Below are 16059 nucleotides of genomic sequence, written 5' to 3'. Positions count from 1 at the left end.
TGATATTTGAATCCAATATGAATTTTATAAAAATTTTCAAACTCACTTTGCTAACCTAATTAAACTTCTCTCAAACTCGTTTTATTAGGAGGGAATGGAGTCGGTACCTGAAAATTTTCTTCCCAGTGTTATCCTTAATCACTAAGATATTATTCACTTGACAATACGAATTTTAAAAGGGTCAAAGACGACCATAGATTTTGAATTACCAAAGAGCTAATTAATAGCATCTATCAAACCAAAATAATCAATTAAAAAGCAATCCAAAATAAAAGTTTGATATGGATTCCATCAAACATGAAACATGTTATACATCATTTTTGATGAGTGGTTGTCCATATTACCATATACATTGATAATTAAACAAATTCATAGTAAAACAATTCCATACGAAGCTTAGAATTTCTTTCCCTTCTCCACCCAAGTGAAACATATCAATAAATCCAATACAAAGGCATGAGGTAGTAACATCATTTAAACATAGCTGAATGTTTTTTCCTTTCCTTTCCAACTAGAAAAGAAAAGAACAGAAAATTACTCCATGTATGCCCATGGTTCTCACGCTCATTTTAGGTAATTTATAAACTCTCACACAAGGATTAATTCGGAACACCAACGGCCAGCCTTGCTCTCAAGTCTTTTCGCAGGATTTTACCCGATGGAGCTTTAGGAATTGTCTCTACGAAGAAAACTCGATAAATCCTTTTATAGAACACGACCTGTTTAATACATAAGTAACATCGATCAAAATCAAATAAGCATTAAAATTTACATAAAATATACATGCATGTCTTTTTGCTAAGAAATAAACATGGGAGAACTTCCAAATCAATTTGATGAACATGTCCTATGATAAATAAATAATTTTCTATTTAGATGCTTATGCTTTCGAAAATAAGAAAAATGTACGAATTTAACATGTTTCATGTGTCATTTATTTTCTAAGTCTAGAAATAACTCATATTCTAATTACAAGCAAATCATAATTTTTATCACACATTTATTTTTACCTGCTTTGAGATATATTGCTTGATCTCATCCTCAGTGATCTTCGAACCATTCGATCTCACAATGAATGCAACAGGAACCTCCCCAGCGGCCTCATCTTTCATCCTAAAATTTATAAAATAATGAATTTCAACACCTAGATTAGGTTTGGTTCTTGGAAAATACTTAAAAAAAAAAAAAGACATATATATATATAGATATATATATTAGTTATATTATGATAATAAAATTAAATAAGGATAGAAACTTACGAAACAACAGCGGCATCAGAAACATTGGGATGTGCAATTAACATTGCTTCAAGCTCAGCAGGTGCGACTTGAAATCCCTTATATTTGATCAACTCTTTTAGCCTATCAACAATGAAAAGCTCATCATCATCATCAATATATCCGATGTCACCTGTGTGCAGCCATCCTTCTTTATCTATGGTTCTTTCTGTGGCCTCTGGATCATTCAGATAACCTAAACAATAAACAATAAACAATAAAAAAATTAATTAAAAAAAGCTTAATTTATTAAAATTTTCAACCGAACTTAATAATATGAGAAAAAGGAAAATTAAAAGATGTTTTAACAAATAAATAAATAAATAAACAATAAATTTTTTATTCCCTAAATAAGCCAACATTCAAAATGATTAAAATTCATATATTATAAGCTTTAGATGGACAATATGACAAAATAATAATAATAATAATATTTTGGTTCTAATGAGTTGAATGGTCGGACGCATCATAAATAAATTAATTAATTAATTAATAAAACCGAGAGAGAGAGAGATAGGTAGGCTGGTGCGCAAGATGAAGGTTGAGTGCAAGCTTTTCTTCCTATCGATGTATTCTTAGTACAATCATTGTACAAAGGATTCCACCCTTGAATCATAGATAGAGAAATAAGGGAAAAAATCAAAATGATTTGCTGGCAATTTTTCCATTTTTTTCCTATTAAAACGTTGTTACATCTTCCCACCAACCACAACCCATGTGGGGTGATCCTCTATGGTTAATTTCCCACCCACCTACCCCTTTACCTAAAATAAGATTTACTTATAAGAAAATATTTTGTTAATTTAACAAGTAAAATTTGAATAACACTATTATACTAACAATAATTCATTTTCCAAAAGAAATTTCATTCCTTTTAAAATAGTGATCACTGAAACCATAGAAAAGGCCCCAATTTCATTCACGCCCCATAATGTTGACACTTCTCAAAGACTTATTCAAAGCTAAATTTTTTCCAAAATATTATTTTTTAAAAAAATTAATTATAATTCAAAGTATTCAATTCCGTTATAGTAATTGGATCAGATAAAATCGGAAGGTAATAGAATTACTGTAGATAAGATCTGCATACCTTTCATGATCTGATGGCCTCGGATGCAAATTTCTCCGGGCTGATTCCGGGGAAGAGAGGCACCGGTATCGGGATCGAGGATCTTCATTTGAGCATTTCTGACCACTGTGCCACAAGACCCAGACTTGATCTCGAATGGCTCTTTGGCAAAGGCCAAGCACATTGCCAACACGGGTCCCGCCTCTGTCATCCCGTAGCCCTGCCATACATGCAAACATTCCAATTTTACCCTCAGCCCTCCTAAGGATTTTATGAATTTCTTGGACAAATGCATGGACAATTGGGTAAAAAGCGTAAAATAGTAAAATATTATGTCGATTTAAAAAGTTATTTATTTCCTTTAATTATAGGATTTAAATGATTTTCAAAACAAGGGTGTTTTCGATGGTAAATTACAATATAGTATTTAAAAACAGTGAGAAATTTTTGGGAGGTAAAAACGTGGTGGATGAAAAAATAAATAAATATGAAAATTACCTGTCCAAGCTTGGCGTTAGGGAGCTTGGCTCTGACAGTGTCTTCAAGCTCTTTACCCATGGGAGCAGCACCGGACATGACAGTTCTGATGGAGGAAAGGTCGTACTCATCCACCACCGGACTCTTCGCAATCGCCAACACGATCGGCGGGACGAACGGTGCAATTGTGACCTTATACTTATTAATAAGCTCCAGCAATTTGATTATCTCAAACTTCTGCATAATCAGAATTGCTGCACCAACTCTCAATCCGCAGAGCAGAACTGAGTTCAGAGAGTAGACGTGGAACAATGGCAACACGCAGAGGATGACGTCCTCACTGTGGAAATACAGGTTGGGGTTGTCGCCGTCGACTTGCTGGGCCACGCTGGTGACCTGCCCCCTGTGGGTCAGCATCACTCCTTTCGGGAGCCCGGTGGTGCCGGATGAGTACGGAAGCGCGACGACATCGTCCGGGTTGATTTTCACGGTGGGGAGGTCGGCCTCGTCGGCGTTCGTCAGCTCCGAGAAGTGCAGGCAACCCTCCGGTGGGGTGTCGATGCACATGACCTTCACGTCGTTTTCCTCTGCGAAACTCATCGCTTTCTCGGAGTAGCAAGCCTGGGTGATTATCAGCCTACACTTTGATGCTTTCGCCTGCTTCTCGATCTCGGCCGGCATGTAAAACGGATTCGCCGTCGTGCTTGTTGCACCGATATATGAAGCCCCCAGAAATGCGAACACGAACTCGGTACAATTCTGCAGCAGAAGCATTATCACTTCGCCTTGCTTGATCCCCATCTTGTGGAGGCCGGCGCCGACTCTCCGGGCTGTGAGCTCCACATCCGCGTATGTATAAATATCTCCGTTAGCGCCGTCGATCACACAAGGCCTTGAGCTGAACTTCGATATATTCTCAAAGCAATACGAGTGCAGCGGAAGATGATCTGGGATGTAAATATCCGGCAGTTTCGACCGGAAAATGATCTCCGTCTGCTGCTGCTGCGGCTGCTCCTCTTTCTTGACCTCCATTGATGAGCTTGAATTACAGAGACAAAAGAGAAAGGGAGAGAAATGGAGACAAAAGGGAAGGTGAGATTTTGGTTGAGCTTCCCTGGTGGGTTTGATTTTTGGTTGGGGGTAATATACAAGTGCCTTCTGGTTCAGGGTTGGTGGGAGGGAGATAGACGGAATTTCACATTCGCCCCACGCCGTCGCCAAATCAGAACACGCCACGTTATTAAAAAATTCAGGTGTTTATGGGGGCTAAGGGCTTTTTGGCTTATGCGGCGGCTTCTGATTGGGTGTTGTGGGGTTGGTGAGATGGGTTTGAAGGTGGGTGCTCAGGGATCCTGGTGGTGAAAGCCACGTTTGACCGGAGAGCCACCAAAAGAGTGCCACGTCGGATGTCACCTAACACAAAGGAGAGAGGGAGGCTTACCGGGCAAGTGCGTGGGTCATTGAGGAAGACGACACCATTTACCTACTACAGCACCACCGCCACCACAAGCTATATCTACTCTTGACGTTTAGGTGGCGTCATCTTTTCTTTTCTTTTGCCTTCTTTTTTCCGTTTTTTTATTATTTTAGGATTATTATTCGTTTTATGAAAAATTTTATAGAGGAAAAGAGTTATATAAAAATATCAAAACTCTAATAAATATGAGTATATAACCAATACAAAAAATATAATTATGATAGTCTAAAACCGCACAAACAAGATAACTTAACTTTGATTTAATTTTATCGAATTTTATACTTTATTCCGTGTGTTTTCATATGTTTGACTAAAAATATATATGTATTCATGTTGATAATAATACAAAACATTTTAATTAGGTTCTTTGTTTTTGTTTGTTTCTTATGACGCATAACATCAACAACTTCCTTTTTAATATATGTTTATCCCTTATTTAAGTAGTAATCTTTAATACTTATGACCAAATTTGTCATTTAGCCTACTTTTTTCCACCTATGGTTACAAATATTTGTATATCTTGTCAATAGTGTTAGATACTCGAACAATATTTTTCGATTAATCTCCTTGGAGGGGGCACGTATGCTAAACATTTTGATTAATTTTATGGCTTCAACTAATTTAATATACATATTAGAGTGAAAACTATGCATTTATGTATTTTATTAATAGTATCAAATAGTGAAATGGAATTTCTTAACTACTTTTCATCAAAGGAAAGTATAATATTGGTAACTTACTTTTAAGTACATAAAATGATTATCATGTTAATGCTAAATATTTCAATCAATTAAGTAGTTTTGACTAGTTTTTTCCGATCTCCTTTAATTACACTACATGTGTGGGTATCTTATTAATCATATTAAAAATTCAAATAAGAATTCCCGATTTCAACATAATTACTTTAAGGGAGATGTGATGTTGATAACTTGTTTTTTCGTTGAGTAATTCTTTTTTGTTTATTTTCTAGTTGCTATTCATTAATATTCTTGATTAATTTGATCAACAATTTACTTATATTTAAATGATTTGATGTACATACCAATCCACTCTATAATTTTGATTACTATAATTAGTAATCACAAGTACCTAACATATAACATAGTAGGTAACAAAGTGCAAATTGACAACTATTGATATTTTTATATTGTTGGGTTTTTTAAGGTGTAAAGATGTTTTGTCAAATTCTAATAGATATGCATGTGATGAGGAGATGATTAAAATACCATGCATACTCATTCTAATACCATCAAAGTTTTGAAACCTTGTTCATTTAATGAGCCAACATTAAGTTATATATAATGTTTTCAGAACTGGACCGGTCATTGAACTGGAAAAGTTATCGATTCACAGTTCACTGGTTGGATGGAATGCGGTCGATCCGGTGACATCATAAATATACCATTTATAAATTATTAAAATTTAAAATAATTATAAAAATAATAATTTATATATTATTTAAAAATCAGAAAATTAGTTTCAAATTAGAAATTTAAATTAAAATCACAATTTTAATATTTATTTTTGAATAAAAAACTTATTTTAAAATCAGAAATTTATTTAAAATTGTAATGTTTTTAATTTTACCATTAAATCATATCTCATATTATCCATGCAAATCCATATAAAAGGCATTAAATCATATTTCATATCATCCATGTAAATCCATATAAAAGACATTAAATCAAATTTTATACTATCCATGTAAATCCATATAAAATGCATTTTTTACTTTATCAATTGGAGCTCCCAATCTCCCATGCACACTACCTGAAGACTAATAAATAAACAAAAAAATTATAAAAATTGAATATTAAACATAATATCATAATAAAAAAACGCATTAAAATTATTAAATATAAAATAGAAAAAATAAATTTTAAAATATCAACTTATAGCTACTAGGCAGAGTCGAAAGGCGCACACAGTCGGGTTTTCCGGAGGGGCGCTTTGACCACCAAGGGAGGGTGGGGAGGGGAGGTGCAACGGGTTTTGGGCCGGGCAGGCAGTGTAACAGTCGAGGAGACCGCCGATGGGAGCTGGCATGGGTGTTGCAACTCGTTGGGGGGTGGCAGCTTATTCACCTTTGATTCAGATGAAGAATGAGGGGTTAAGGTGTTTTTATATCCTCCAAAATAGCGTCATTTTGATATGGTAAAAATTTATAAAAAAAAAATTAATTAATTGAACCATCCGGTTCGTCCAATTCATTGGTTGGACCGTCAATTCAATGGGTCCGATTCCAATTTAACCTATTTTTGGACCAATTGATAGAATCGGACTGAAAGAGTGACCGATCGATCTGGTCCGATTTTTTAAATCATGGTTATTTAAGCGTGTAAGTATTTCAAGTATATATGGAAATGCCCAAAAATAAAACAAAAAAGGATGAAAAGAACGACAACTCATAAAGAGATGAATTAAAAACTTGTATTTCCCTTCTTTAAGAAAGTTTTTTATATTAATTCTCAAAAATAATTTTAAAAAATATTTTTTTTGTATTTTTAAATATTTTCTAAAAGTTATTTTCAATCATTTTTTATATTTTTATCATTATTTTTAAAAATAATTAGCAAATAAATCAAGTAAAAGCAACTTAAAATAATTAACATCTTATTTTAGAGATAGTTCTCAAAAACTTGTTTTGAGAACAATTGATAAGTAAATGTATTTCCATATATATACTTTTTTTAAAATAAAAAAAAAGAAGAGGAAATTGTTATTCAAAACAATTTTCAAACAGAGTTAGTGATTTTGAATGTAAGCTTTCAAGTAATTTTGGAAATTAATACCAAAAACACACACAAAAAAAAAAAAAATGCAAAGTAGCCCCATAAAAGGATAGATGTATTAAATCGTTGCCTAAACTTTTATCAAGGATTTAATGAATGATAGCAAGGAAATGTATGTTAATAACTCATAAAACGAAGAATATTTTGATAGACGTAAAATATAAAAAATGTTTGGGTTCCTTTTTAACTTGCTTTCCATCATGGTACACAAGTACTTCCATTAAGGAGATGCTTGGCTGAGACAGACGGCCGATCGCTTCAAGATGGGATTGGTACCTCCATATCTTTTCATAATTTTGTTGTCAGAGCTTTTTGGGTGAGTAATAAAGTAGAATATGTAAATTAATTTAAAATTTCATTAATCTTCCACCCACCTAAATTTATTTAATTCCTGTTAATTTAAAATTTCATCACATAATTTATCTATCATTTTTATTAATCTTCAATTTTCTATAAAATATAAAAGATATTTGATAAAATTTTAATCAAATTTTAAAATAAGATGAGTAAAATTAGAGTGATGTAAGTACTAATCTTAAAAATTGTTTTTAATTTTATTAAGATTTAAATAATAAAAATTTTAAAATATAAAAGAATTAAAAACGTTTCCTAAAACTATTATTAGTCATACTCTTGATCTTTAAATTTTGAATCAAAACAATTTTCATTTTTTCCTCTCAGTTTTAGATTGTGAACATTTGGTTTGATGCCCTTTTGTCGAATAATGATCGATAATTTAATATGTCATTAGTACAATGTTAATGAGTTGTAAGATTTATGTCATAATGAAAAGGTAAAAAGCCTCCTTGCCTAGTTGGGAAATTCATGATTTTCTACTTAGATTTAAGACAAGGATAAAATTGAATTTGTCCATGTTGTGGTCCAAACATTATTCTCGAAAATTTCAAAATACAAAGATAAATTTTTATATGGGCTAGTGCCACAACTCTCAATTAATGGCTGCCACTAATTTTCAATATATTTTTATTTATACTTCCAATAAATACCTAATCTTATTTTACTTCTTGTATGATATGTTGGTCGTTGGCTAGTGGCTATTTTCATACAAGATACTATGCATTTTTCAATGCATTATACTCGAGAGTTGTGGATGTACATAATACTTTTGTTTATTTCTCCAATATATACCTAATTTTATTTTACCAAAGTTTCATGTCCACACGTTGGTCTAGTCATAGTTAAAAGCAGATGATTTCAAGACACTAAGGTTATGTTTGGTTCCCGGAAAATACTAAGAAAAGAAAAAAAATGCAAAGAAAAATGATTTTTTCATGTTTAGTTGTCATATGAAAAATATCAAAGAAAATCAAATATAATTAAAACTAATTAAAAGCTTATATATTTTTAAATTATTTAATCTTTATATTAATGAGTTAAAATAAATAAAATGAGTTTGAAGTAACAAAAAAAATAATTTATCAACTTTTAATCTATTTTTTTTTATTTTTCTTCACTTTTTCTTTCTTTCTACTTTTCCTTTGTATTTTCTTTCCCTTACGTTTTCCTTCAAATTTTCTGGGAACCAAACATAGCCTACTAGGAAAGGGTATGACAACAATTGTAAATGAAATCGAGTTGAGTAAAAATAATTTATTTAAAAGAAATTCCATAAAGCAAATCCATTCCCAAAATAATTTCCATACAAATGCGTGGATATCCACGTCACAAAATTGTAATTGCTACATACGGTTTTGATTTTTTTTTTTATAATGATCAATATTTAATTACTAATTATAACTTTAAATTTAAACTCAAAACCGTAGTTGATATTATAATTTTAAGAATAAATTTAAAAATATAATCATCGACTATAATTTTATATATATTTTTAAAATAAAATAATAGTCATTAACTCCAAATATAAGAAAAATGTTAGATAACGTGGATGTCTCTACAAATAGGAAATAAAAATAAAAAGATGATAATTTTAATATGATTTGATGATTAATGTGATCCCTACGTTCATGTAATGCACCAACATTTAATAATCCACTAATCAGAAAAAAAAGAAAAAGTTACGATAATGAAACTTTAAAAAAAAATCTCTTAATTACAATTATATTCTCTAAAAACAAAACCCTTAATATAAAAGAGCTAAATATATAATAAAGATAAATTCATCAATCATCACATAAATGAGCTCAATCCTATGAATTGACTAGGCAAAGCACGACAAAATTGAATTAGACTTTACAATCCAATAGTTTAAGTGACTGAAATGTACTAATTTGAGAATTATTTTGATCGAATATTTATTTAATAATTTTTTTAAAATATATTATTTTTACTCAAAAATCAAAAGAAAAATGATTTTCCTTATATTAGTATTTATTATGATGATATATTTACCCATCCACTTGGGTACCACATTCATTTTTGTAGTCCTCTATGCTATCAATGTATGCAACAAATAAAAAAAATTAAAATTTTCATTAGCTTTATTAATACTTTCAAAGTTATTTAATATATAAAAAATAGATTAAGTACTTATTTGAGAGAAATTATAATAATTACATTTTTAATTCATAACATGTTTCTTACAACTTATTTCACAAAAGGTTTTTAAATAGTTAGTATATAAAAATAAACTAAATTAATATTTTAGTAATATGTAATATAATAAAAGAGTATTTTTAAAAAATAAATAAGTAAATCAATCAAATTGCTACCTAGGTCAATATTAGATTTTTAGAACTTTGTCAACTATCTCATTTTTATAAGAAAAATGTTTTCAATCATTTGAAATAGCTTCCAACTCCTTGGGAATCACTAGCAAATAAGTTATAAATCCAATCAAATAAATAACTACTTAAAAACATAAACTATTAGAAATAATTGAATTAAAAGTAAAGTCAAGATTCACCAACCCCAAATAATCTCAAATTAATATAGTTTTAAAACATACATAAATTATTGAAATAAAAACTAGGTGGTGTTTATTTTTTGGTTGAATAGAAAAAATTAAAATATTTGACTTTTTTTTATTAAGGTAGAAGTAACCTATAAATATCAACCAACATAACTAAATTAAACTTATCGATAATAAGTTCACTTTAATTATATGGTTGATATCAATATATTACTTTTAACTAAATAGAAAAAATAAAATATTTTACCTTCTTTTATTCAACCAAAAAACAAACATCACAAGGGTATTTGATACATCAACATAATGATTTAAAGTGATTTAATGACTCAATTTAAATTATTAAATAAAATAAAAATATTTGTTAAAATAATTTAATATTATAACTTAAAGTTAAAAATGACTTTAGTTATTAAATCAAAATAATTAATTCATTTTTACTTAAATCTAAAGTATGTTTATTAGAAAAAAAATTGAGACTGAAGTAAAGATGGTGTTCGTTTTTTTTTTTGAATAAAAAAATCAAAATATTTTACTTTTTTTATTTTATTAAAAATAATCTATTAATATCAATCTACATAATTAAAACCGAGTCTATTTTGACTTTTTCTATTCAACAAAAAAAACAAATATCATTAAATCATTAAGTCACTTTTTAAGTCATTTAATTTGATTTATCAAACACCCTCTAAATATTCAAATTAACTAGATATGAAATCCATCCTACTTCCAAATCACCCCAAAATTCTTGCCCTAGAAAATATGAGTAAATAGGAGACTATATCCCTAGCCCACAAAACAGAAAGTGGCATGAAAACTACCATTGAATCATACACATGTTTGGCAATCTCACCAACCGTTGGTAGGTTTTGACATTTGATGAATTGGTTTTTTATGTAAAATATATATGGGCAGAGTCATGTTGTCTCTACCTGTCAATGATGCCACACCACTATTAATGCATTTGATGTCGACATTTGGGCAGAAGGTGGGCCACAAGTGGGGTTGGTGTACCTATTTTCCTCTGGTTTGGTGCATCCTGTGGCTCTCAATTTTTGCATTGGAGATTGATGTTCCTTCGTTTATATCGAATCTTGAGGCTTTTCAGGGCTACAAAGAGACAAACCATGATTCCAAGCATTAAAAAATTTGTTATGAAGGGTAATACTCAATTTTTGCATAAACATCTTTTTTAATAAAAATTAAATTTATGTCAGAGGAAACCTAAATTGGAGGGCAGAGAGCCGGGTGGGGTTGGCATAGAGACAAACTTTAGGGGGGCATATGCTCTCCTTAAGCATTAGCTGGTTCCACCCTGTAAAAACTGATGGAAATAATTTAAAAGTATATAAATATTTATTTTCATCTATTTTTTATATTTTTAAATATATTTTAAAAATAAATTTTATCCATAATTCTCTATTTATAATTATTATCCATTTTTATATAATTATTTTTTAAAACAATCCTCAAAAAACAGATAAAAATAAATAAATAAATATAATTCTCAAGGCCAATCATACAATGCTAATTTTAATTATTTCTAAAATTATGGAAACTAAAAACTCAAAAACTATTCACATGTACCCAAAAAAATGAATAATGCCAAAATAAAAATAAATAAAAAGAAAAGTCACACCTACCAAATTCAAATAGGACTATGCAGTTGGCACATAGATGATAGAACCTTTTCCAACCTTACCATTCAACTAGCAATTTAGCACAAGCAAAACGTTGGCTTTTAAAAAGATGGGAGTCCATGTAATGAGACCAGCATGGTCAAATGAATAAACAAAACTATAATCTTTAACGGTGAATGAAAATATTAAAAAAAAGAAAAAGAAAATATCAACGTTTGAATTTTATAAAAATATATAAATAAATAAAAAGTAAATAAAAGCAGCCCTCGTTTTCTTTTCTGTGGGGCCGCTATTTCGATTAAATTTTTGGATAAATACAAAAAAACTTGGTTCGAGCTACTTTCATCTCCAAATTTCTCCATTTTTTTTTTACTTTTTTATTTTAATTTATTTTTCTCACTTTTGAGTCTCGTCATAATTAAACAGCTGGTCAACGAAGTCAGTTTGGACGGCCTACGGATTTGCAGTCGCATCAGTATTTGGAGTGAAATTTGGAATGAGACGCTGACCACACATTATAACTCTGTGGGGCATAAATGATTAGTTTAACTTTTTCCACATTTTTTTTACTTATGTTTGATTCCAAAAAATACTAAAAAAAAAAAAAAATTAAATTTAATTAAAAACTTATGTATTTTTAACCTTTATATTAATAATTTAAAATAAATAAAATTATTTATTATTTTGGCATATGTTGTAAAGTCAACACAGCTACATCATCTTCAAAGAACATGGGCCCCTGACTTCAAAATTTTGGTCTGCCAGTCCCCAGCCACCCAAGGAGAACCATTGATAAGTTGACTGAGTATTGATCATGTGTCACTCCCATGCCATTTGCCTACTGGACTTGACCATCTCCCCTATAATAGATTAATAATTGGGCCACCACATCATTGTGGAATTTAATTATTTTATAGATCAATCTCCAAAAACTATTAAAAGCATTAAACTTATTAGAATATTCTAAGGTTATATTTGATTCAGAAAATACTAAGGAATAAAAAAAAATGTAAAGAAAAATGATTTTTTTATGTTTATTTGTCCTATAAAAAATATAAAAGAAATTCAAATATAATTAAAACTAATTAAAAATTTATGTATTTTAAAATTATTTAATTTTTATATTGATGAGTTAAAATAAATAAAATGAGTTTGAAGTAATAAAAAAAAATAATTTATCAACTTTTAATTCATTTTTTATTTTCCTTTATTTTTTATTTTCTTTTATTTTTCTTTTATATTTTCTTTCTCTTGTATTTTCCCTCAAATTTTATGAGAACCAAACATAGCCTAAATTTCATCTCGTATTTGAAAATTGGAAATGGTTCAAATCTCTTTAATTTGAAAAATTGAGATATGACTCAATAAACTTAGAATCCGTTTGACAATGGTTTTAGAAAACGTTTTTAGCAATTAAGAAGAAGAAAAAGAAAGTCCTACAAAGGAATATTTTTAACACTTGAATGATATAAATTTTTAAGTGATAAAAATATTAAAAACATTTCATAAAATTACTAACAAACTACTTTTTAGTAACTTTGTAAAATTTTCTAAAAGTATCTAAGATTATTTTGATCCACATAAATAAACACTTGAGTCTACAATTGAAAACTATGAAAAACAAACGCATAAACTCTAATTCCCATAAATTTCATCAATATTTTCTTGAAATTTTCATATATATAACGTTCATTTGTTTGGATCCCAGGAAAAACGTGGGAATACTTCCATTGGTTTTTTTTTTGTGCACGAAACACTGCTTCATTTTGGGTGGTCTAGGACTCTGGGCGTGGGACTTTAGGCCAACCTCAGACAGGCCCAAGCCAATCCAACTAGGGCTCCTGGGCTTGGGCTTTCTCCCAGGCTGAGGCCCTGGCATAATTGGGTTGGGCGCAGGACCAGATCCAAAGATTGGGCTAAGTTGGGCCTGTATTTGGGCCATTGGGCCCGATTTTCAGCCCATTCAACCACAACTCACATTCGCCTACCTACAAGCACTAGTTATCATAAATGTTACCTTTCACTTGTTCATGAGATTTAGGGGGTGATTAATTGCAAATATTTAATTATTTTCTAAAAAATTTATTGCAGTAAAAAACATAAAATAAATATTTAAATTCTTCTTAAAATGAAATTCATCACTCTTATTATTTTCTCTATCAATTTTTTTTTTTATTATCAGGTTGATGTGCAAGTAGTATAAGTCTGATGTATTCATTTAATAAAAATTGAAAAGAAATTAAAAGAGGCTTTTGCGTATCAATCAATCAAGTTAGCAATTAATCCTTTTCGTGTCAAAATTATACATATGGAATTAATTCTTTTTGTTTTAAAATTATACATATTAAAATAAACGTTCTCTTATTTACGTTCAAATATTAGAAACAATATTTCAAATAATTAAGAAACTAATTTTTTTTTTTTAAATTGAGGAAAGGGAGAAAAAAAAAATTGAAATTTCTTTTTCCATGAAAAAAAAAAATCAATTTTTGATGATCACACTAAGTTTTATTTGACAGATGGTCCCATTGTTGGCTGCAGCCGTCCAAGAGACCACCACCTATCACTATATACTTCTTTTTGCATCCTCTTGTCCACGTGTCACAAGATGATTTGTCATAAAGTATATATAAAATAATAATAATAATAATAATAATAATAATAATAATAATAATAATAATAATAAAAATTTTAAAACCCCGAAGAAAATTAATGATTCTAATATAAACTTTTTATCTATTTTTATCAATTCTCCAATATTTTAAATTTCCCAATTTTTAGTCTTGATTGGTGGATAGTTTAGAGAAATTTTAAGAAAAAAGTAAAAAAAATACAATAAATTTGAGTTTAAGTCATGTGGGGAGACACATTATTATTATTATTATTATTATTGTATTTAAAAAAAAAATAACATGCTTATTTTATCATTATAGATTTTTCAAAATATTTAAAATTAAAATTTTGATATTAGTTTTTAAGAATATAAGGTAAATTATATATATATATATATATATATATATATATATATATATATATATATATATATATATATATATATATATATATATATTTTCTTGTCAAATTAAGTTAGAAAAATGGGATATTTCCTTAATTTCCCCTTTTTCTTGATATTTTTCCTCATTTAATTCAGTTTCCATGCAATTGCAATCTTTACATACTTTTTTAGGATTTCCAATTTACTTGCAAGCTAAGTTTTTAAAATATATGTCCTAATCGTACCTTTTTCTTGATCAATAAACTTAAATTATATATATATTTATATAATTAAGGGAATATTCCCTTAATTTCCGCCCCTTTTTCAATGTTGGTCTTGGCTTGGAATCTTAAATTATTGGCATATTTTTCAAGATTTTCAATTTACTTGCAAGCTAAGTTTTTATAATATATATATATATATATATATATATATATATATATCGTAATCACACCTTTTGCTTAATCCATGAACTCAATAGACGCCGGTTCCATCAAACTCAATCTTAGTTTTTAATTCCTTTCATTCTTGCATGCACGAACCCATTTTAATATATGAATTCACTAACCAAAAATTAATACTAAATGTAAAAAATGATAGGTTATGAAGCTTGGAATCATATTAAAACTTGTGGGGCCTTAAACCCTACTTAAAGCCCATGTGCACCATGTGGTTAATAGTAGATCAAACTATAAATCAAGTCCACCTTTGCCCATTGATGTGAACTTGGTGCACAAGTCTCTTAACGTTAACGTTATCTTATTTGACCACGTGGCCTGCTTTCATTTGCTTCTTTGAACATTCCATATGTTGGTCAAATAATTTTTCTTTTCTTTCTTTTTTTATTTTTTGGTCAATTTCTTGCCTATTGAAAGAGCATATTCCAAAGCAGATACTGTTTCAGATTTAATTTGAAAACATATTAAGAAGGAAAGAAAATAAAGGCCAACAAAGAAAAAAGGAAAAAAGAAAAAAGAGTACAATTGAAGAAAGAATTTTCATCATAAAACAAATAAAAGAATTTGAGGATTTTTCCCCTATTTTCTTAATTGAATATTTTTATGAATTAATGAATATTTGATATTTTTTAAAATTTTTAAAATTTTAAATTAACAAACAAAAAACATAACAAATTTGAAAAAATATATTGACATTTTAAGTCTGCTTGATAGTAATACAAGAAGAATTTTAATTAAAAAAGTGTTTTTGAACATGTTTCATTTTCAATTAGGTTTTTGTTGTTTCTATGCCAGGGGAGTTTGTGTCCTTTTTTTTTTTTTTTTCTGTTTCTTTATTGGCATTAGTTCTGCCCCGATTGGCTATCGGCTCTTTGGCAGTAATCCTTATTTGCCTTCTTCTGCTAATGGATGCTTAACTTGGGACCCTTCTGGTTCTCGTTCTTTTGTTCTTAGTAGGTAAGCTTTAAATATATATAATTCTTTAAT

General features: G+C 29.2%; 1 protein-coding gene across 1 annotated transcript; it reads right to left on the bottom strand.

Moving 5' to 3' along the window:
• Positions 1-372: 372 nt before the first annotated feature.
• On the bottom strand, positions 373-3971 carry LOC100254698 (4-coumarate--CoA ligase 2). The gene is made up of 5 exons (XM_002272746.5): positions 2845-3971; positions 2368-2566; positions 1260-1473; positions 1011-1113; positions 373-719 (listed from the first exon to the last, which is right to left on the bottom strand). The coding sequence occupies exons 1-5, from the start codon at positions 3853-3855 to the stop codon at positions 600-602; spliced, it is 1647 nt and encodes a 548-aa protein (XP_002272782.1). The 5' UTR covers positions 3856-3971; the 3' UTR covers positions 373-599.
• Positions 3972-16059: the final 12088 nt, after the last annotated feature.

Source organism: Vitis vinifera, chromosome 11 (genome assembly GCF_030704535.1).
Source record: "Vitis vinifera cultivar Pinot Noir 40024 chromosome 11, ASM3070453v1".
NCBI lineage: Eukaryota > Viridiplantae > Streptophyta > Magnoliopsida > Vitales > Vitaceae > Vitis > Vitis vinifera.
The sequence above is the reverse complement of the archived record's forward strand: the minus strand, read 5'-3'. Positions and strand labels throughout refer to the sequence as shown.

Excerpts from the sequence above, each read along its gene's own strand:
- LOC100254698 (XM_002272746.5), bottom strand. The coding sequence starts at position 3,855 with ATGGAGGTCAAGAAAGAGGAGCAGCCGCAGCAGCAGCAGACGGAGATC. Across the intron at positions 2,567-2,844 it reads CTAACGCCAAGCTTGGACAG|GGCTACGGGATGACAGAGGC; the intron begins GTAATTTTCATA and ends CATGTATGGCAG. Across the intron at positions 720-1,010 it reads AGCAATATATCTCAAAGCAG|GTCGTGTTCTATAAAAGGAT; the intron begins GTAAAAATAAAT and ends TGTATTAAACAG.